General features: G+C 48.1%; 5 protein-coding genes across 5 annotated transcripts; 4 read left to right on the top strand and 1 right to left on the bottom strand.

Annotated features, from left to right (window-relative positions):
- Window positions 1-1,266: 1,266 nt before the first annotated feature.
- On the bottom strand, window positions 1,267-2,385 carry N7508_011161 (uncharacterized protein; the record flags this gene model as incomplete). The annotated part of the gene is made up of 1 exon (XM_058469221.1): window positions 1,267-2,385. The coding sequence occupies one exon, from the start codon at window positions 2,383-2,385 to the stop codon at window positions 1,267-1,269; it is 1,119 nt and encodes a 372-aa protein (XP_058314199.1).
- A 2,937-nt stretch (window positions 2,386-5,322) lies between these two features.
- Window positions 5,323-7,819, top strand: N7508_011160 (uncharacterized protein; the record flags this gene model as incomplete). Its single annotated transcript, XM_058469220.1, has 2 exons — window positions 5,323-6,874; window positions 6,924-7,819. The coding sequence occupies 2 exons, from the start codon at window positions 5,323-5,325 to the stop codon at window positions 7,817-7,819; spliced, it is 2,448 nt and encodes an 815-aa protein (XP_058314198.1).
- A 3,414-nt stretch (window positions 7,820-11,233) lies between these two features.
- On the top strand, window positions 11,234-14,185 carry N7508_011159 (uncharacterized protein; the record flags this gene model as incomplete). Its single annotated transcript, XM_058469219.1, has 4 exons — window positions 11,234-11,340; window positions 11,435-11,501; window positions 11,616-13,951; window positions 14,005-14,185. The coding sequence occupies 4 exons, from the start codon at window positions 11,234-11,236 to the stop codon at window positions 14,183-14,185; spliced, it is 2,691 nt and encodes an 896-aa protein (XP_058314197.1).
- A 3,239-nt stretch (window positions 14,186-17,424) lies between these two features.
- Window positions 17,425-18,147, top strand: N7508_011158 (uncharacterized protein; the record flags this gene model as incomplete). The annotated part of the gene is made up of 2 exons (XM_058469218.1): window positions 17,425-17,998; window positions 18,053-18,147. The coding sequence occupies 2 exons, from the start codon at window positions 17,425-17,427 to the stop codon at window positions 18,145-18,147; spliced, it is 669 nt and encodes a 222-aa protein (XP_058314196.1).
- Window positions 18,148-20,546: 2,399 nt separating this feature from the next.
- Window positions 20,547-21,208, top strand: N7508_011157 (uncharacterized protein; the record flags this gene model as incomplete). Its single annotated transcript, XM_058469217.1, has 2 exons — window positions 20,547-20,981; window positions 21,002-21,208. The coding sequence occupies 2 exons, from the start codon at window positions 20,547-20,549 to the stop codon at window positions 21,206-21,208; spliced, it is 642 nt and encodes a 213-aa protein (XP_058314195.1).
- Between the last annotated feature and the right edge of the window lie 983 nt (window positions 21,209-22,191).

Below are 22,191 nucleotides of genomic sequence, written 5' to 3'. Positions count from 1 at the left end.
TTCCCGCACATGGCGGGACGTCCATGAAACTGGCAAAAGACACTGACAGCTTACAGAAAGGAGAAAATGAAGTACAGCTCGAATATACCTGCACTGACCAATGCTACGTAGACTTTTCCCTAATCAATGATGTGGCTAAGTTTCCAGGGAAAAATACTACACTATCTTTAAGACCAAGCGATCCAAGGTGTGACACACTAATCTGTACTACAGGTGATACAACCTGTCGAAACGCGTATTATACCCCAACCGACGACTACGCCGTTCGTGCGTGCTCCCTAGAGGCTAGCTGGACTTTCACACTATGTGCTAGGCCCTCGGCACGATAAAACAAAGCCATTTACGTCTCAGAGGCCGAGATGAAGGAGCTCGCTCTCCGTGCAGTGTTAGTCGCGTCCAATCCTGAAATAAGGGAACCCCGGCTGACCGTCTATCTCAAAAAGAAAGAATCTACGAGAATCATGTGCAATGGCGTTATGACGGGCATTGGGGGGAAACAGAAACAAATGCCTACTAGATACCGATTGAATATATACTACTGAAGATGGTTGTAGGAGAGAGTAGAGGCGACCATCTACTCAAGCATCGTCTAATTTCCGGCCGCTCATTCATCAAAGCTAGTGGCGTAAAGTGGAAGAAATAGTATCGAGTGCACTCCGCCAGTAAGCAGCAGACCTTTCTTCCATCTTCTCTATTGGCTGGTTGCTTTCAAGGTGGTATCATTAAGAATCATCCGTCCAACACCAGCCCACTGCACCAGCCCCGCTTCAAAAACCAGCCTTCGAGTCGTGCGGAATCAAGTGGTTAGCTCAGGAATGGGGACGCTCTTATAAGGCCGCGGGACGGATGGAAAGGACAGAGACTTGTCCACCAGTATCTGATACTGGCCCCGCTTGGGTGTTTTAGTGCTCGAACATGTCCAGGGATTAGACTGTCCCAGTAGTCAAAGGGCTGTCGACCAGCTAGGCTGGATTTTTCGTTCCACGCTTCAAGCTCCTGACCGACGCCTTTTCGCAAAAAGGGTAAGATTTGATCGCCAAACCCCCTGTTGAAGCCGACTTCGTAGGAGTCATCCTCCTCTAGGATCTTCTTCATGTAACGTGGGCCATCTAAAGCTATGGTCAGCTCTCACGTAATTTGATGTCAGAAGCCGATGGAAATGCCTTGTTGTGCTCCAGCTCCACGGGCCCGAAAGTAGTACAAGGTTCCGAAACAGTGAGCAAGCTCAAAACACTCTGGTAGCTGGGCCACTATACTCAAATTGGGTCAACTGGGGATTCGGAGGCCATCGGTACTCCCATTATACGAACTTTCACGAAGGCCGAGAATAATGACCCACCGGGGCCTTTCCCAGCAAGGATAGAACGACACGCCCATCTTCCCTGTGCTATGGTATAGGGTCTGGGTACGACTTGACTCTCCACGGGCTCCAGCGTTCCCCTCAGTAGTATTCGGCTGCCCATAATTGACGTGTACGTCTCCCATAATCAAAGCTCCTGCAGCGAGGGCTTCGGGAGGGGGTAGGGGAATCTGACCTAGAAGCCCTTTCGTCCAGCAGCCAGCAAGGTATCGGGCTGCCGTCTCCACTCTGAAGATGTGGCCTTGCCTCGCGCAGCCGCCAGGAGCATCCTCATTGGTGCCGACGATCACAAACCCGGTATAAAATCCATTGGGGATCAGCAGCTGCGAACCGACAGTTGCGAGCCAACAGTCCTGGGCCCAGATCTGGGAGCGACTGCCTATAATCACCGCGCTAGATCGGGGTGTGCATATGATGCGAAGAGCCAGCGCTGAGACAAAGTGCCCATCATTCTTTGAACAGAATCTTAGTTGTGACATCTCAGCGACAATCCACCTGGCAATGCGACGAATCTGGGCTGGTGCGTAATCTGTCTTTCCGAAATGGTATGCAATCAATGGCGAGCGAGTCCGCTGGCTAACGCCGTCCGGTTCTAAGCATTGAAAGTCTTTTGCAACGAGCGCTTCCTTGCTTTCCTTTGCAAGATAGTAAAAGTGGCCCTTGCAATAGAGAGACCATTCAGAATGGAGCTTTCCCTTTAAGAGACGAGACCACCTCTCTGGTGTACCGACCAAATAGACATCATGCAGACTCTCCTGTCTCATGGCATTAGAAATGAGCTCGGGATCCTTCAAAAGCCCATGGATTTGGAGATGGCGCTTTCCAAGTAGGGTGAGATTGGAGACACGGAACAAGGAATTGGGCAAGTGGCGAAGGTGCCCTACGCCTGGGAGCGTAGCAAGCCCACTCATCGGCATCTGGTAGATGTGCCTGTTGGTAGGTTCAACGTTTTCATCTAGGATGTCGGTGTTTGAGGGGCCAGTGAATATCCGGTCCATAAGTGAGCGAGGACGTTTGAAGAACATCCTTGTCTCTTTCAATCAATGAGAGTTCAACCGAGAGGATACTGAAGTTTGGAGCCGAACCGCGTCGAGCGACGTATCAGCGATCCGTGTAAGATTGCTCAGATCCACTTGAGACCGAAGATTATTTATGTGAGAAGGTCCTGTTCGTATTCACGGCCACTGATTCCTCTGCTCCGGTAGCCTGGGATACGACTTCGTTTTGCTTTTATTGGGTTTTATTTTAGAAAAAGACGAAAGGCAGGAGATATGTTAAGACGTGTAGAACCTTCTCATTGAGTAAGGTGCATCCATCCGTACCATGGGAACCGTGCCAAAATTCGCTCATCTTTCCCATCTCCCTTCAGATAATTGCCTTCAACCTAAATGATAACATCATCGTTTGTAATATTTCTCACGTCCTCTTATATGCAAAATGACGTTTCATTTTGTCTATATTTCACCGGCGAAAACCTTCCCCGCAGGGCGCTGGGCTCGTAGCGGCAGATTATGTGTTTCCATCGTGGACTACCACCAGCCATTATCTGAGCCATTGACAGGTGTGGCTTCCGCCAAAAATCTGCTTAGATCAAAGCAAATTCGGAACTGGTCACGAAGCAGGCATGTTACACATGAGAATCCGTCGGTGGCACAGACTTGCATGAAATGTGATCGCCTCAGGGCTTGCTAACCACCGTTAGAGGAACGGCATAGTCACAGGCAGAGATGTGAAAACCTTGCCCAACTCTTCCTCGAACCACTGCTAATGATACTATAGAGATTAAGTTTTATAACACTAAAGGATGCTTCTCATTTGAGATTTCTTTGATAACAAATCGATGCTACCTCACCAGAATGGATCGTCCTATAGTACAAGGCACAGAATATATACGTAACGGATCCAATTGATACGCCCATGTCATCAAATTCCAACAAGTGATGTGAAGCAGCGCGGAAACTGCTTTCAAAGGGGCTCAATGATGGTGTGGTTTACGTGCGCTCTTTGCTCAGGGTCCGAAGAAACCCTCGCTATTTGGATTCCGGGGTGACAGAGACACGAGGGGCGGAAACCTCTTGCTGACCACTATTCAAATCGAAGTGATAAAACAGCCTCCAGCATTCGGCGCCAACCCAGACCATGTTGGTAGACGTATACACGTTTCTCTTATGCTGGGACTCATTCCTTGGCGGAAGTGTTATGCTGACATAGTTTCCGTAGCGGTGAATATTCTTCTTTCGTTCTAGCGCTGCTGCTGCTTTACGATCCTTTTGTTTGGTATTTGCATATTAGGGTATGAGTTGTTCCTTGGACGCTCGGCCCTTTGGCTCACGCGGTCTCTAAAGAGAAGCAATGTATCCTGATCGCAGAATATACCAAACGCGTGTATGTTTGCACCACACCATCATGCCATTTTTTGAACTTGAGCTTTCTGTCTCCGGAATTGATGATCTCTGTGGTCTTGTGAGCTACCTTTCCTGTTCTTGTGGGTTGTGCTCATCAACTTTTTAGCCAGGAAAGTACTCTCTACTCTATAACTCGCTTGAGATGGTGATTGTTGTCATTAAGGTACACTAGAGATATCTATTCCCGGGTAGCGACATCCTTTCGTTCTTTTTTTTTTTTTTTTTTTTTTTTTTTAGAACTCCATTGCCTCACGCCAGCGCGTTCCCCGTGAGATGAAAATAGCCATCCAGACCTGCTCTCATGATTGTGAAAAGCTCTGCCGTCCTTGAGGCGCACTCACCTAGGATGAGAGCTCTTCATTTTGCACTAAACGTATTCTGATTATGTTTGATCTCCTGGTGCTCGCTTTGTTCTTGGAACGGAGGATTTCCAAGCCAAGAGACCCTTCGCAGGAGCAGATCTAGTCGATCGGGCCGCTTTGGTCTCGTCTTGTGAAGTCGATTTGCCTTTAATAGCGAGTGCTCGCAGCGACCGATCGCTTCGCTGGACAGGTGCGTGAAAACCATGGAATACACGTATGGACAAACAGTACATCGAATTGATTAAGTTCTGTTCAGGTTCTTCTCCGGTGTCTCCCCCTCATTCCGAATTCGATGTTGCTCTGATAATTATTGACCCCGGATACTGAAGCTAGAACATTTGGTAATGACAGTGAATCAAATCCCAGAAGTGTCTGTAGATACGATTCCGGCACTTGCGGCCGGCCTCCAACACTCATAAGCTGGGACACTGCTGGAAGAAGACAGCTCTACCTAATTGATTGTGCTTTCTAGACTTCCACATCAAAGCATGACGATCATGAACCGCATTTGGGGCAGACTTGCTACTAGTGTCTCGAGTAGAAATCACAGATACGCTTACTCTGGACAGAAAATGTGAAAGAGTAGGCCAGTGAAGCTAGCTTTGCATTTCTCTGTAGAAATTGAAGCCACTCGGAAGGTTGGAGATCGGTTCCTTCACCGCACTCAGGTTGATCTCGAGGGGTAGTGCCAGTGATTTTTATCTGTAGGGATCATCAAGCTTCACGATCCCATCTACTTAGGAGACCTTGCAGCGTAGGGAAAATTCATGAGTCAGTTCTGTCCCACTCCACCCATTCCACAGAATGCAAATTGCCCTACCGCGTCACGTAAGTTTGAACCATCACTAAGCCTTGTTGGTTACAATTGCGTAAATAGCGCGGACTGTTTCTGTACAAATCCTCAACGCTCATGCCAAAAGTGTGACGGAATCTTGGGACAGGGTGGTTTGGGTTTGGAAGCCCCAATCGTCACGCACAGCTGAAGCTGGGGTGCCCTGGAGGATCTCCCCATGCTCCTTATGACCTGAAGCATCACTCATTTTCACGAAAGTCCCCATCTGCACTAGTAGCGTAAGACTAGATACCGCAGAGATAAAGAAGCCCGAGCCCGCAACAAGTTTCCAGCTTGACGCCCTCCCTTCGTATCGTCCTGTCCCCCTTCTTTGTATCTCCTGCCGCCTCAGGCACGACTACAATGTGGAGTTTGGCCTCCCCACTAGTCCTACTTTGCATCCAAGGTCTTTGTTTGTTGGTCGCCTCGGAGCTGTCAGTCTCACTTCCTAGTCAGACTGGGTCCTCCTGCCAGACAAGACGGGTCGGCGTGACAACTGAGCGGGTTGTATCCCGCCTGGCCAGGGACATAATTACAATCACACTGACCTCAACCTCAACGGACACAACAGACTGTACATGTACGGAGACAGCACCTAGCACAACAGCTAATACCGAAGAGACCCAAACGACAAGCTCGCTTCTGGCAAGCTCATCTCTACAGGCCACAGCGTCGCGGACTAGCACTGACGTCCAGTCCAACTCGACAGACACCACAATTACAAGCACTGTCCCCGCTTCTACCAAGACAACTCTCCATGATATCTCCACCGTGACAGACTGGAGGGCTACCACGGTGGTGAGCTTTCGTACTGTCACTGCCGACTCGCCTACTCCCTTGCCCAGTAAATCTTTCACTTCAGATATAAGCACCGGCTTGGCGGTTAGTACGACAAGTGACCCCACGCAGGACCTTAGCGTGTCAACCCGATACACCACGGTCACGGTCCATGATACTAGCTATTCAACACAATGGGAGACCACAGCACTTACAGACGCAACACCAACCAGCCAGTCCGTTTGGTTGCCATCTAGCGATGCGTCCACTATGTCAGAGAGTGGAGCCCTCCTACCATCCTCAGCAGGCTATGGCCAAAGTTCGACAGCCACGACGTCGACATCGACAGCGCTGGTATTAGATACGAGTGCGATCGATGCTTCGCAAGTGGAAACATCGGCGACAGGTAAATCGAGTCCGTCGAGTGAGTCCGCGCCATATGAAAGCACCGGCTCCGTCACTAGCACAGAGGAAGTTCCCACTTTGGATCCAAGTGCGTCAATTCTATACCCCACGGTCACAGTCCACGATACCAGCTCCGCGACAATTTGGACAACGGCCACACGGTCAAGCGACACGACGGTCATCCAATCAACTTGGACATTTTCTAGCGATTCATCCACATCGCCAGGTGGTCAAGTCACACTTTCATCGAGCATGAGCTCTGTCGGGAGTCCAGCACCCGTGGTGTCAACCACCACCACCACCACCGTAGTACGTACGGGCGCAACCGAGAGCCCACGGGAGGTTTTATCGACGACGATTGTAGCCACTACCACGGGCGATGCGGTATCTTCACCATCTCATCAGCTATCTACACACCCCAGCGACCGCTCAGCCGACCCCACAGAGGGAGGACTTGACTCTGCCCCAGTTGGCACCACGTTCACTCTCAGCGATACAACATACACAACCGCCGTCAGTGCTCACACCGTCCCCCAGTCTAATGCAGACGGCTCCGGGGGATTTACTGATCAAAGTTCAATCGATCGCCCGACTGAGTCGACAATAAGTTCGAGGGCCCGGTCGTCGCCCGAGCCGATCGTCACTCTGGTCAATCCTGTCTCTATATCCGCAGACTCCAGCGAAGGGCAGGCTCAAACTGATGGCAGAAGTGACACAGCAACGACTTCCTCCCGTAAGTGTGGATCTAGGGAGGATGAGACTGCGGTGATTAACGTGATTAGGGCTATCGCTTTCGATCTGTCCGACCAGAATCAGCAATCCAACGTACACGCCGACATCCCTACCACCTCGCGACTACACCTGGGGCTGCCCGCCACACTTTCTGTGTCGTCCGTCTAGGAAAACGGCCCACGGGGAATGCAACTTCGAGGCTGGACCCCCGGCCGATAGCTATTATTGTGCGCCCGAGGAGTGTATCCCAAGTCCTCCTATACCCCATACTTCATCCCAGGGCTCGACGACGTCTTCCGGTCAAATACGATACACTGTGGCCCCAGGGTTTATCAACTTAAGCCCTCTCCAGTTCGGCCTAGGGTACGAAATTTTCGAGTTCCTCCAGTCGCGTGCAAAGACTCTGCGAAAACGGGCTGTGAAAATCCCAGGAAAGTGCTATGACTCGTGTAATAATGCGATGGAGGCGGCCGAATCAATCACCAAGACCCAGGAGCTATGCTCGCCGGGTTCTCCATTCCAGGTGTCCCATCGCGCATGCAGATCCTGCGTCGAGTCCGGCTCGGGGGTCCGCACTTCAAGTTCAGCTCTCCCCGAATTCCAACAATTCCTCTTCTACTGTGAGGAATCAGCCAATGTCACGTTAACGAAACAATCCCCCTCAGCAGCGTATAGCAGAGGGAAAAGCTCTTCGTCACCGTCTTCGACAACAAGTACGAGAGGTACGGCATACCCGAGTCCCACGCAAACCGTCCGCATGGGGACGTATACTCTCTCTGATGTAAATTCCGCGTCTACCTCACGCATCGAGGCAGCTTCGTCACGTCTTCCGGCGTCGACAACATCCCACCGGATTTACACGGGTGGAGCCTCCTGGCGCTGCCCGGCACGTTTCCTTTGGGTAACCACGAGTGTATTCCTACTCGGTCTTTGGTGGACCCTCTAAGCCTCGAATGCCTCTAAACCTCGAATGCCTCTAAACCTCGAATGCCTCTAAACCTCGAATGGTTTTTAGCATCAGTTCATTGTCCGGAACCAAGGCCCACCCTTTTACTCCCTATGTATAAGCCTGACTTCATGATCCTCTGTAGTTCTTCTACGTCAATAAAAGGGCTATAATGCAGTGCATGCCATCAATCACCCTGTATGGACGTGACATTCATGCTGAGATAGGAGTCTAGCATATCAACCGAATCGGTTAGAGTTGGCAACATACGCCATTGTTTCCCCCCTTTCTTTTACTATTGTTTTTTAATATCCGTTTTCTTTCTCTATTTCCTTTTTCCATCTTCAGTCTTCTATTTACTGTAACTTATTACGTCTTTAATCTCCTATTTTCTTTTCACATTTTCGGATTCGCTTACTATGTCCGTTCTAAGTATCCTATTTTGCTCATCCATTTTCCGTCAACCTTCTTTCTCATTGAACGGTCATGCCTTCTTCATTCTGTTAAATTGTCGGTGAAAATCCTCGGCTTCGGCCTCTAGATCGTTTCTTAAACCGGTAGTGAAGTATGTTATTCCATTAGATGGTCCGCGAGAAACCTTACCACGGCTTGTATAGCAAATGGTAAAAGATTGTTAGAAGTGCTGCATGGCTGTCTTTAGTCAATGTCGTGGGACTTTATTATTCTCTTTGATTAACGAAACTCCTCGCTCTATTTATTTTTATAAAAGTAGTTGACGAGAACATTGGACTAGATAATAGGCTTTTAAGACAGGCCATTTTGGCCTAAATGCTGCGGGCTATATAGACATGCCACATACGCCTTTGCAAGATACTATATTGTGAAATGGACCTGATTCCTGAAAGAGGGAGTAAGATGGGTGGTGGTCTGTAACGCGACTACATGAAGAAAGAAACACTAGTAATGGTGAATCTCTAACGTCTATAAATTAATGGTAGACAGTTTTACCTTTGAAGTAACGTGAGTTTGATCCAAATTCAACTAGCCATGCATATATAAATACATAAGTCGGGTTAATAAATCAATTGGTCAAGAGGTTTCTTGCCGAGAAATTGAAGCCAATCTAACTCGTGTATATATATATATATCTAAATCGAAGGAAAAGCTGCCATTGGTGGGGTAAGATGTTTGATGTATTATATACACTGAATGGATCAAGACAAGTATATAAAGAATCTTATGGATGGTGAGCGTTATATTTCGAGATATTTTTATGTAGTCTATGAGCAAATTAGGAATCATACAGCAGTCTAATAAGGCAAAGTGAATCGACAGTTTTATTATCATATGGCGCTAATGCAAATGCTGTACTATAACCAATATATTATAAAATCCACATATTATCTTGCTGATCTTTAGTCAGAGCTCTCTCCTCTCAAGATTAGGCTATCCAATTACACGCGGGGGACGTTTTCACGTTCGTCATAGACGCACAGGTCGTCATTTCGGAATCGGAAAGCCACGGCGCATGTTCACAACTAACAGAGTCCGGCTCGTGGCTGTGCTGGTAAGTACGTTCGATTTCTAGTCAGAGATCTGTAGAGCCCCGTATAACTGGCTAGAGTGTGTGGTCGATTTGACGCAGAGGGGCGCCGGTCCTCGACTCTTTCCGTTCTACCTGCCACTGGTCATGGATCCCCTTTTCTAGTGCGCAATCCTTGCGTGATATTAAAATGCAGAATGGGTGCGTTTCCCCTGTATGGCTCCATTTTCCACCAAATCGGCTGTGTCATTCCCAGGCTGCCCGTAGAATGGAATAACTCACGTGCTGCCTAGGCTTGTTCGCTAGATTCCGAATTGCTTGCCGTGCGGACTAGCTTTAGCTGTCACTGAGGATAGTGGAGATTTCACTCCGTGCGTGGGAAGTTATCCCGTGGGTCTGTTCGGTGCTGCATATTACCGTCATATGTGATACATAACTATAATTGAGTACTTCATCTCCAACGTTTATGATATACAGCAGGAAATACCGTAAGCGTTGCACATACCTATCATAACATAACCGTCTTCTAATCGCATTTACATTTCTTTGTAAAATACACGAACGTCCCTCTTCATACTGAATAGAACTATATAAATGCCAACTCAATCGTATTTCGCACTATTGGGAAGACCCGGATCTCCAAAATTGAAGGCTCCCACATCTCCTCCCTCCGTCCCCATCGCTCTGAGCTTAAACGAGCTATTCGGATGCGGCAAAATGCCACGCCGGAGCCAAGATTCTACAACGTTTGGCCGAAACAAAAGATCACTTCTGACCCTACCGCGCTGGAAATTGCGAATGATCTACGATATGGTTGTCAGCAAAAAGCTGACGGTGGCGGATATGGCGGAAGCGGCAAAATGCAGCAAGGAATCCATAAACCAAATATGCCAGTTGCTTCAAATCCTAGCCTTTCAGGAGGATGAAAATCCTCCCCCGCCATCTCCGACAGTCAATATCAGTATCTTACCAGCGGGGTCCTCTACCCCTCCATCAGTCACAATTTCGGCGACATCTACCGCTGTGGACATTTACCTGACAAGAAACATCACGGTTTCTGTCCCTCAACCGGGCGCCATCGGAAAACAAGAAGCATGACCGACATGAATGCGAAGAAGATAACCTTTGAGCAAGCTCCATGATCGCTTGCAACAAATAGTGCGCCAAAGCCAATACGTCTCATACTGTAGAACTATCTTGATTGTTTTGCTTGCTGGCTGGGATACAGCGCATGCTGTTGCCCTTGAACATTGTATATAGAGCGTAGACAGATCTTTTTATCCTGCTTATAGCCGACTTTGCTTTCCGGTCCTTAGTCGACTAACTATCTGTCGTGCGCATGTGGTGGAATGCCCGCGTTGAGAGATAGCTTCTGTCATGGAAAGCGGCTCACACCAGGTTAGAAATAGATCGGAAGAATACCATATCGTGCCTGTTTTATTAACGAAAGTGAGCTCAATCGATTTGTGTGATTGCGACTTAGGGAGTGACCGGGACTTAAGCTTGTCAGTCATTTGACCCGTAAATAAATGAAACAGATAACGCCGAAAGGCTTCGAACCTAGCATAAACTGATAGTGAGATGATAGCTAGGAATTGAGTAAATCTCAAAACTATGGTGTATATGGTCCAAGAATATCTTTCTTTCTTTCTTTTTTTTTTTTTTTTTTTTTTTTTCCAAACGACTTGGATGTCTTTCTCGCAGGGAGATGACTAGCACCATTGTTCGTTATTACCATGACACATATCGAGGTACAAGCTCTAGTGAAGAATCCGGAAACGGTTTGTGGATGATTGGACAATTAGGGTACTTGCTTTCCCCTATCCGCATTGTGGGTAGGCTTGGTTTCGTGTTTCTAAAATAGCCTTACGTTGATAGCTTGGTGAACAGCTGCCTACCCGTTCTTAAGAATGTTTGTCTCCTCCTTCACTCCCTGCCTCCCTTCCCATATTGTAACGCTTGTGCCTTCTGGACGTAATGAATGCGCAACAGGTATTGCAGCGCACTTTTTCGATAGGTATGTTCGGGTATGGCTGCCTTCAATGCGGGTCAAAATCTTCATTCTGCTGCGTTGTGTCCCTCAAATATGAGACAATGTCCCTCTGACCGAGTTCCGAAGATGCGGTAGAACGTTCCGACGGAGAACAGCGGCTTGCCCACGCTGCGGCGACTAACTTCGTACGTTCCCTGAAATTATGCCATATATTTTGAGATGTGGATCTGCACGAGAAAGCCTCACTGCTATCCCCCGAGACTGACGAGTTTCTCATCTCTACCTATTGTTCTAAACAGGCCGATTACCTCACGTCGCTAGTCAAGGAACTGGACCGTGAAGACAACCCGCCGCATATCCGTGCTGCTGCTGGCATCGCATTGAAAAACGCGTTTACTTTCCGAGATCAGGCCAAGTTGCGCGAAGCGCAGCGGCGATGGGCTGTTGAGATCCCCGCGGAAACCAAGGCGCAAGTCAAGGAATCCGCGCTCAAGACGCTGCACACATCCGATCGCCGAGCCCGAAGTTGCGCAGCTCTTGTTATTGTGTCAATTGCCGCTATTGAGCTACCGCGAAGTGAGTGGCCTGAACTAATGCAGACCCTCGTGCAAAATGTGGCGAGCGGGACCGACGCCCTGAAGCACTCATCGCTGACCACCATTGGCTTCATTTGCGAGTCTCAAGATGTCGACCTCCGCGCCAGCTTGCCGACACATTATCAAGCCATCTTGACCGCGGTTCTGCAGGGAGCTCGCCGTGAGGAGCTCAACACGGAGGTCCGTTGTGCTGCCATCGCCGCTCTGGGTGATACCGTGGATTTTATGCGCCCCAGCATCGACAATGAGGGCGAGCGGAACTACATCATGCACATCGTGTCTGAGGCCACTCTGACTGAGGATACTCGTATCCAGACCGGTGCGTTCGGCTGCTTGAGTCGTATTATGGGTGCCTTTTACGATAGAATGCCCTTTTGTATGGAAAACGGTCTACTTGACCTGAGCATCGTAGGCATGAAGAACAGGAATGACGACGTTGCAAAGCTGGCCATCGAGTTCTGGAGTACAGTGTGCGAGGAAGAGATCACCATCGGCAATGACAATACGGTGGCCTATCATGAAGGTTTAGAGCCTCGCCAGCTTGCCGGGTTTGCCCGTAATGCTACTCGTAAGGCAGTCCCCGTGTTACTAGAGGCTATGTGTCGACAGAACGAGGAAATTGGCGGTGATGAGTATGACGTGTCGCATGCCGCATATCAGGCTCTTCAATTGTATGCTCAGTGTGTTCGGGACGATATCGTCTTGCCTGTGGTCACGTTTGTGGGGGAAAATTGCCGTAACGAGGACTGGCGCCGACGAGATGCCGCGGTGGCTGCATTTGGAGCTATCATGGAGGGCCCCGAGCCCAGTGTGCTGGAGCCTTTGATTAAGCAAGCCTTGTCCTTGCCTACTGGCCTTCTTGGGATGATGAATGATAGCGCTCTCCAAGTGAGAGATTCTGCTGCCTACGCCCTGGGTCGGGTGTGCGACAGCTGCCCCGAGGCATTGGACCCTGATCTTCACCTGCAGCCTTTGATCGCTGGCCTCTTGAACGGCATTTCTAGCGACCCCAGGATGGTTGACTCCTGCTGCTGGGCTCTGATAAACGTTGTCGACCGCTTTTCGGGAGATGCTGGTTCTGGAACTAACCCTCTTTCTAAGCATTTCAAGGACAGTGTCAGAACCTTGCTTGCGGTGACTGAACCTCCGCACGCTGATGGCCTCCGCACCGCTAGTTACGAGGTACTTATCTCTCTCGTCCTAAACTCGGCCACTGAAAACCTCGCCGAAGTTTCTGCTCTCTTGGACGTTATCATTCAGCGCCTGGAGCAAACCATCCCCTTGCAACAGCAGGCCGTCAACACCGAGAACCGGGGTCTCCTCGAAGGCAGGCAGACATCTTTGATTAGCGTTATCCTGGCTATTGTTCAGTGTCTAGGGATTAAGATCACCCCTCAGGCCGATCGAATCATGTATGTCCTGCTTCAGGTCCTGTCAACTCACCAAATACAGTCAGGCATTTCCGATGTTGCTTTCACTACCATTGGTGCTGTTGCTAGCGCCCTTAAAGAGGGTTTTGGTGGATATATAGTTCCCCTCGAGCCTTTCATGGTCAACGCATTCCACCATTCAACTGATCCTAGTTTCTGCTCTATAACCATCGACCTTATCAGTGATGTTGTTTGTGCTTTGAACGAGACAGTCAGGCCCTTATGCCATAATTTCTTAAAAGTTCTTGTGGATGTCCTGCCCAACTCTCCCAAACAACTCATACCTGTCATTTTACAAACCTTTGGCGACATTGCCCAGGCTATGGGCTCTACCTTCAAGACTCACCTGCCCGTTGTCGGTCGAGAGCTTCAGGGATTTACCTCGATGGTCACCAAGCCTCAACTGCCTCTTGAAATGGGGGAACACATTATCGCTATTCGCACGGGTATCCTGGATGCTTGGGATGGTATCATTCTTTCGTACAAGGGTGACTCCGACGTCGATCAACTCCACCCCTTCATTGAGTCTATTTTCCAACTTCTGCATATCGTCTCCCAAGGAAGCAATCGTGAGGAGGGTCTGATGCGGTCTTCGATGAGTGTGATAAGGTAAGTTCATGGGCATCACCCACCATCTCCATCCGCTGTTAACGGAGACGCAGTAACCTTGCAGAGGCATTCCCCAAAGGAGAGCTTGCGGCCTGTTTTCGTAACCTCTGGATCACAATCCTGATTCGAGAAATTTGCACAGCCCGCCAGTATAGCCAGCAGACCATTGACATTGCTCGCTCGAGTCGTGTGCAGGTCAAGCACCAGATTAACATGAGTGCAGATGCCGCTTGATATTGGTGCTTACCGGCTGTCCATCATACCGGCCGTGTGTGAGCGGGTTACATCTCGCCAAAATTTCAATTCTTGCCGGTGAAATTCGAATAGACGGTCCGTCAGTTATGCCAGCATCATTATCACTAGCCAGACTCTGGGTTACTTAAGCTGCTGCTTCACTCGGTGTAACATTAGTTCATAGATAGGATAGCAATAAACTCCTTACAGAGCGTGGAGGACCCCATACATCTCCACCACGCTGGCCCTTCCTTCCCCAGCAATCAGTTGTTGATACTTGGTTGTTTCCAGTTTTCTCCGCCTTGGTCTTAGCAACCTCGGCCCTCTAAAGAAATTGCGGTATTATATATCCATGTACGAACTACACGGTCGGCAAGGTTTTACGTCGATTTCCTTGCAGGCTAATTTTTGATTCTAGATTCTGGTGATGACGATCTTCCGATTATTTCCTCGTGATCTGCCACGTCGTTCAAATATTCTTTCTTGGCTATTGATTATGACGGGGCTATCCACAGACTCTGTACTATTGATGTCCATACAATAGATGTAGTATAAGGAACAATTGCTGGCAAATTCCTTTGGTCATGTCCTCAAGCATTGTTTCGGAGAAGAAATAAGACTGCATCAATAATAGAGCTGGTTTAGATCCAAGCTTGATTACATCACAGATCGTACACAGATCGTACACAGAGCCGTCCACTGTGTGAGCGACCGTTTTAATTAATTCATACTCCGATATGAATCGTCACAGATTAGTTATCAGCAGTCAGCGGATTGGGCAGGCCCGCCCGGTCTCTACACGCTAAGTTAGAACCCGCTTTGGACAGGCGGTGGAAATGTAAAGGAAGACAGAATCTATATTATACATGGGTGAAACTCGAGGCTGCGGAATTTCCAAAGGATTCCTGGTAAAAAGCAGCAGGTCGGCTTCGTCTGGCGATGGTGTCGAGAGGCTGCATAGGTGCTCCGCCCTATATCTATACTCTCTAGGTTTCTCGGCATTGAGCTGCTGCACGTAGGTGGGTGTTGTCTCGTCGCTTATACACCCGAGATCCAACAACGGGGTATCAGAAGCCCCGGGAAGGACGCATGAAAAAAAAATATAAAATATAAAAAAAAATTCTGATCTACGGGATTCCCTCTGCTGTTATGTTTAGGATAAATACGTACATATATATATATTTACTGAGTAAGTTGACCGGGCGAATAGTAGTGCAAAAGGTGTCTTGTGAGGTTTGCTTTGACATGACACATTTAGGGTGAGAGACACTGAGCATCATTCTACGCGGGGACTCGTAAAGTTAATGATCATGTGGCTTCATCCTAAATGAAGAGGCACAACGTACTTGACGTTAATTCTCAATCCTGTCACATATGAATTGCAATTTCCCTCGGACTCGGGATTAACGGCGATAACGCGAAGAGCGTCTCAAGGGGGTCTTGACTGAGCTAGACCTCCCGGCTGGTATAGACGTCTCGGCCGAATTGTTTTCGTGGACTGTATTGGGTCTGATGGATGACGCAGACAAGAATTTTTTTTGACGTAAATATAGCTGCAACCAGAGAATCATGAAAAATGTGGATGTTCCCATGAAGCATGCCTCCATATTTTCGTGAAGCATAGGAATTTTTTTGATAATGAACGCCTCTCAAAATTGCTTCGCAGAGGTAGGTCTCCCACATATATGACCTGGCTCGGATGGGGAAAACCAAAAATTGGCTTATCGTCTAAATTTAGTTGCGAGGTTCAAATGTAAGCATTTGATAACGAACCCTTAGCGTCACAGAGTTAGATAGAGTTGCTCAGAGACCACAATATAATTTGCTCTGACTAGGAGCTGATAGTGATACAAGTCTCGAGAGCAAGGACATGACCATTTGTGGAAGTGCTTAAGACAAACAATGGATCCGCAAATCGTCGATCTTACGTCTCAAAGCGTTCTAAAATCCGAGGACATCAAAGGTCGAGCGACTGCGATTTTCTAAGGTCAACAACCACCAACCAAAATCCTAAGAGTAGGTCATGATGACGAGAGAGAGAGTTCGCTACACAACTCAGAGCCTTGACAAGAAGTTTATCAGGAAACGCAGGCCCCCTGTTTATTAGTGCAGACAAATCTGCGACTCCACCCAGAATTCATTCGGTGTCGGCGTCAAATCAAATTTACTCCCAGTCCAGAGATACTGTAGAATGGCCAACATACGAAGATGATTGAAATAACAATATGATACAATATACGATAGCTTCGGATATCTCTGTTCTTTTTGCTGACTGACAGGTATCTCAAGCGTGAGTGCACCGATAATATGCTGCTTTTTTTTCCCCCGGTCAATACTGGGCACCCAGACGAACAGAATATAAATAACAAATAAATAACAAATATATTGACTTGGTGATTCCTGAAGAGTATTTGTAGTTCCAAAAGCTAGCGCGCTCGGTGCTCCTCTGATTACCAGCTCTACGCTCCTGAACAGCACAAATAGTGGCACGATTCAGCACATGGAATTCCCCAACACGGTTTGTTCTGACCCGCCCAAGGCTGAAGAGCTGCTTTTTTCACCATGTAACTAGGACCTTATTGAAGCCACGTGGAGATCAAGGTGGAAGGAAATTTAATGCGCGTTGATACTGTAGGAGTCAAATTACGAGATTCGTGCAAGATGTGTGATCTTCACAAGTTATGCATCAATGACATAAACGCCCTGTAGCGGCTTTTTTCCTTTCTCTCTTTTTCTCTGGTTTTTTTTTTTTTTTTTTTTTTTTTTTTTTTTTCTTTTGCCTTATCAATTACTAACCCTAATATCAGGACGCCCTGATAGCAGTGATTTCTCTGGGCCTGTGACGCTCAGTATTGCAGCAGATTGCTACAACTGAAGCGTAGCCTGGTAAGGGTGAGCAGCTCGCAACGCATATCTCCCTCCCCCATTACGGAATACCATAGCGGCACCGACTAGAGCGTAATCTAGTGTATAATCGGCAAACATGAAACGTGGGACAAAGGCAACTCGGGATCTCCACGCTTTGACGGCAATTGACTTACAGTCATTGTATCGTAAATTCTGCGTGATTATCGCGCGGTAGGTTTATTACTATGAGGATACAACTAATTACATAAGCCTCGTCTCATTCCATAAAGCATGCGAACACTTCCGCAGATGTTGTTCCATATTTCTCCCATGTCCTGATTCCCTTTCGTCCCAAATTATAATCTTGAGGATCAAACAGGAACCCACTACGAATGGACTACCTCGTATCGGAAGAAGAGGCAGCAAATGACATGGAGTTCTGTCCGTTTCCCAAATCAACAGACGAAGATCATCTTGTGGAGCGAAGTAACGTCAGCCAACTTACATTGCCATCCCCATCCCGTGCGCCCGTCGTGGAACCACAGGCTACACAGAAATCCTTCAATTCCAGGCTAGCGCAAAGGCAGGCACAGCGAAACTTTCGACAAAGGCAAAAAGAGCAAAGAATGCGGGAGCAGGCCAGAATTGAGGAACAAAGCAGAGAACTCGAAAAGGAACAGCATACTAGGAAAGGTTTGGAGGAGCAAGTCCAACAGCTCAAGGCCGAGATTGTACAACTCAATTTCAGTGCTGAAAGATGGAAGGAGAACTCCACGGTCCTGCAAGGAAGCGTGAAGGCCTTACAAAAGAGCCTCGATCTTCTTCATCGAGGGTCTACCGCCCTATGCCATGACGCCAATCAACCAAGGGCAAGAAGCAAAACCCCCCTTAGTCCCTCCTCCAGTCAGCCCAGTCCAGGGAATCATGTCCCTCCCCGCAACTTGTCCCATCTTCCAAAGTTTCTCGGTAAGTAGCGCCTGCGTTACCTGTATCTACACGACATGAGTCTGACCGTTATAGGGAAAGCAAAACTGCGGCCGATGATATCGCCCATTTCACCCATGCTCGTGACCCAAAAGGGGGCACGTCTCCCCCTCGCTCCTCCCCGTCCCTGATTCGTTTCCAGTCTGCTCCTAGGCAGGAGCGATAAAGAAGAACCGGAATGATCAGCCGAAGATAGCGCAGATTTTAGCCGGGAACATTGCCCGGTCGGGTGGTGCGGTGTGGTTGTAAAGATGGGGCCACCGGGCAACAAACGGGAAGAAAGCAGTCTCGGTTTGGACCAGGCCCCAGAATCGTGGTACACGACGTTCACAAATCTTCCTAGAATTGAGTAATTGAGCACATGGCCGTACTACGATGCTAGCATGACTACAAGCAACGCACGCTTGTTCAATATATTATCTATAATTGAAAACATGATAACTCTCCTGACAGAGCCCTAAAATCACGTGGGGTGATCGGTCTCAAGATCAGAATTCCTAAATTTTCGTAGCTCAAGATGATGCGAAAAATGTATGCCTTCTTCATTGAGGAGGCAATATTCTAAACAGACCCCCGTCTTCGCTTCCTTGATTGCAGAACATGCTGTTCACCAAGATCGTGTGGGCGTAGGGCGAATTGAACATTCTGAGGGCGATTGTCATTCTGGGCACGTGTCAGCAAATCCTCGGTGCATTGTATGGCACGGCAATCATTGCATACGCTATCCATGCAAGTTCTCTGGGGGTCTTGCCGGCTTTTGTGTGATGGCCAATCACGGATGAGAGTGCTTTTGAAATAGATCTTCCATCGTGCCATACTTCCTTTGTTTTCCGGTCCTGTTTTTAATATATTTTATTTTTCTGGTCACTGAGTCCCATTCTCAACCCTATAAAGACTGAAAAACTAAATCTAAATTAGTCCCACAGCCAAATTGATCCATTGCTAGAATTAGAATATATTTACTCCATCTTGGTCCTGGGATCTAGGGGTCCTCTGGAAAGCCCCACTGGCTCAGCTAAGATGGTGATGGTGCCCTAACAAGTTAGATATTGTAGCTCTGCTATGACTTTAATCGTAAACGTGATCACAATAGCCTCCGTAGCGGACTGGTACGGTGGAGAACATCATGGTCAACCAGCCAAATATCTGACCAGTCCCGTCTCTGAACGGGCCAAAACTAAGATTAAGAAGGTGGGATCCACATTTTGCCTGATCAATCTACCAGGATGACACTGCTCAACTGAAAACGATGAGCCCCTACACAATTATGGAATCAACCTACATGGTTTGTCTTGTCCTACGTATGACGCACGCACCGGCAGAGTGGAGTGAAGCGGTCATGACGCACTTCCTAAAATAGAAGGATAGAAGAAGAAACGGAAGCATGTCGCTGTCCAGAAGCAAACTGGCCCCGTAGCCCAAAATAGATGCTTCTATCTTAAGCGCAAGGACAGGCTGAGACGACGTTTCTTATATAGTCCATTTTCTCCGTCCAAAAAAAAAAAAATTGATTGCCATACTGACCAAAATGGGGAAAGTCGCCCGCAAGATTACTCAGATTATCAATCCCAGAGACAGAAAAGTCACATTCAAGAAAAGGCATGATGGTGTGATGAAAAAGGTACACGAGTTGGGCATACTTTGCAATCAGGACACATTTCTTTTCGTTCGAGACCGTGTAACCCAACGGGTCCGAATGTTTTCATCACTCGAGGAACATTTTATACCCCACTACGCAAATATCAAACAAGAGGATCGCCAAGGTCCTAGTGATATGCAACGGCACTATAACAAAACGAGGAAAATAGCCGCCGCTCCAAATACCCTGTCATCCCCTCCGCCAAGGAATGAAACCCAGCATGAGAATGAGAGAATCGTGTATTCATCGCTACTCCAACAAGGCCAGGCTTGCCACAGGATACTGAACAGTATATTATCACTTCAGTTCCAATAACGGTCCGAAACGGCTACTCTGTCCCTCGTCGTTTTTGTCACTCCCCGCAATAAAATTAGCGATCATTCTTTCAATATAGAATAAACAGCGGCACATACTATCATCTCTGGAACCATCGATAGCCACCGAGCATTTAGAGATAGCATTTACTGGATAACAGAACAGATGAGTAATTCGCCAAAATTGGCCAAAATTGGCCAAAATTGGCCACTTTGGTCTTGGGACCACTTGCTTGGTCTTGGGACCACTTGCTTGGTCTTGAGACCACTTTGCTTGGTCTTGAGACCACTTGCTTAGTCTTGAGACCAATCTTTTGGTCTTGGGCCCACTTGCTAGGTTTAGATGGATGGATGATTTATTTGCCCGCTTATCATCGCCTCCACCCAATTTCGTGACCTGCTAGAATGAGTCTATTTTCGTACTGGAGCCCACTTTCCAACCACACTACATATTGCTTTTGTTCCTCGTGTTCCTCATTCTCAACAACGGTAGAGCATTATGATCCTAAAAAGCTTCTTGCGTCGGTGGTTGCTCAACATGTCCCTTTTTTGTTCAGTGATTCATGCTCATTTGATCATGACCTCGCCTGAGCCCTATAGTCTAGGTACACTAAATAACTCTCCATTAGCCGGTGATGGTAGCGACTTTCCTTGCAAACTGCGCGCTAACGCGTTCGAGGCCCCTCGGACTGAAACAACGATTGGAGTGGGCCAATCGCATCAGCTGATATTCAAGGGAAGTGTCACGCATGGAGGAGGCTCATGCCAGATCAGTCTGACCAAGGATCTTGAGCCATCTAAGAGCTCAGAGTGGATGGTAATTACGTCCTTTATTGGTGGATGTCCGGCCAATGTGGATGGTAATCTCCCCAGTGACCCCTCTCGGATCGAGAAATACCCATCCAACTTCACCATTCCTCACAATATCACGCCCGGCAAATACACACTGGCCTGGACCTGGTTTAACCGCCTTGGAAACCGCGAGATGTACATGAATTGTGCACCTATCACGGTAACAAGTGACACCTCCAGGGGGGCGCTGTTAAGTCCATCGAGCGCTCATCCACCCTCCCTGCCATGTTCGTGGCGAACGTGAACGGCTGTACCACCACCGCAGGCATTGATATCAAATTCCCTGAACCTGGCGAAAGTGTCGAATTTAATGGACAGCCTGCTAACCTTGCATCTGATGAACAGCCTGCCTGTACTGGCGTCTCGACATTTGGCGTCCGTCCTTAGATCATCTACTACAGCTGAAGCATAAGTCGAAGGTGAGATCTTGCACGCTGGAAGGTTCGGGAGTAAGGTGATTGTGGCCCTGGAGTATGAGGTTGCTTCCTAGCTAGTAGAACAGATCCTGTCCTCCAGTCGCTCGCGTGCCTAGGTCTTGTGAATCTTGTGCCTCTCCTTGCACTCACCTTGCCTTGCTCTCACCTTGCTCTCACCTTGCTCTCACCGCACGGCGGCAAATCCGATCGTAGAGTCAACCAATATCGGAAACTGATCCAATAATCAAATAACTCTGATTTTTAAACAAACACTTCCAACTGGTAGTCCTGCAACCTTAAAGCATCAACATACATAGGGCCAAGCTGCTTACCATTCCCAAGCCTCGTAAAGTTTCTTCTTCGTGTTGAACATGAATGAACACAAGGAATACCTATTTTGCAACGATTGTTTTTCGACCGTCATATCTTTGTCGATAATTCGCAACCTCACCTCAGTCTCAAAGCCCATGCAGGAGATGACAGTGGAAAGGAGCTTGTTCCGTCCCGCCGATATACCAACGCGAAACAGGGCTTGCGGCGTCATGTGCCTGTACAGTTCATCAACGGCCCATACCACCATAGTATTAATTCGGATTGCCAGGCACGAGCCAATATCTAAACCTTAGCATTGTCACAGTGCCTTTATCATTCAGTTGAACGAGCAACATAGTCGCATCAGCATTCGTGCATGAATTTGCGATACGACACTGACAAGAAATACCTGGTATACTCGTGAAAACCATGGTACTAGAATCTCAACGTTCTCTATCGCAGCTTAGGGGAAAACGCTTCGGGCGAAGAAGACGGGGTCGGCCTCTCTGTTCCATTTGAACGCGACAGGCTGCTCCATCCCTCTGAAATAGTGAGCTTATGATACTGTATGGAATACAACTGTCTTTGAATTCATCTACGTCCTCCTGCAAGCTTACGTCGCCGTTGGGATTGAAATCGGAA

The sequence above is a fragment of the Penicillium antarcticum genome, assembly GCF_028974205.1.
Source record: "Penicillium antarcticum strain IBT 31339 chromosome Unknown utg000010l_segment0_segment0, whole genome shotgun sequence".
Lineage (NCBI taxonomy): Eukaryota > Fungi > Ascomycota > Eurotiomycetes > Eurotiales > Aspergillaceae > Penicillium > Penicillium antarcticum.
The sequence above is the reverse complement of the archived record's forward strand: the minus strand, read 5'-3'. Positions and strand labels throughout refer to the sequence as shown.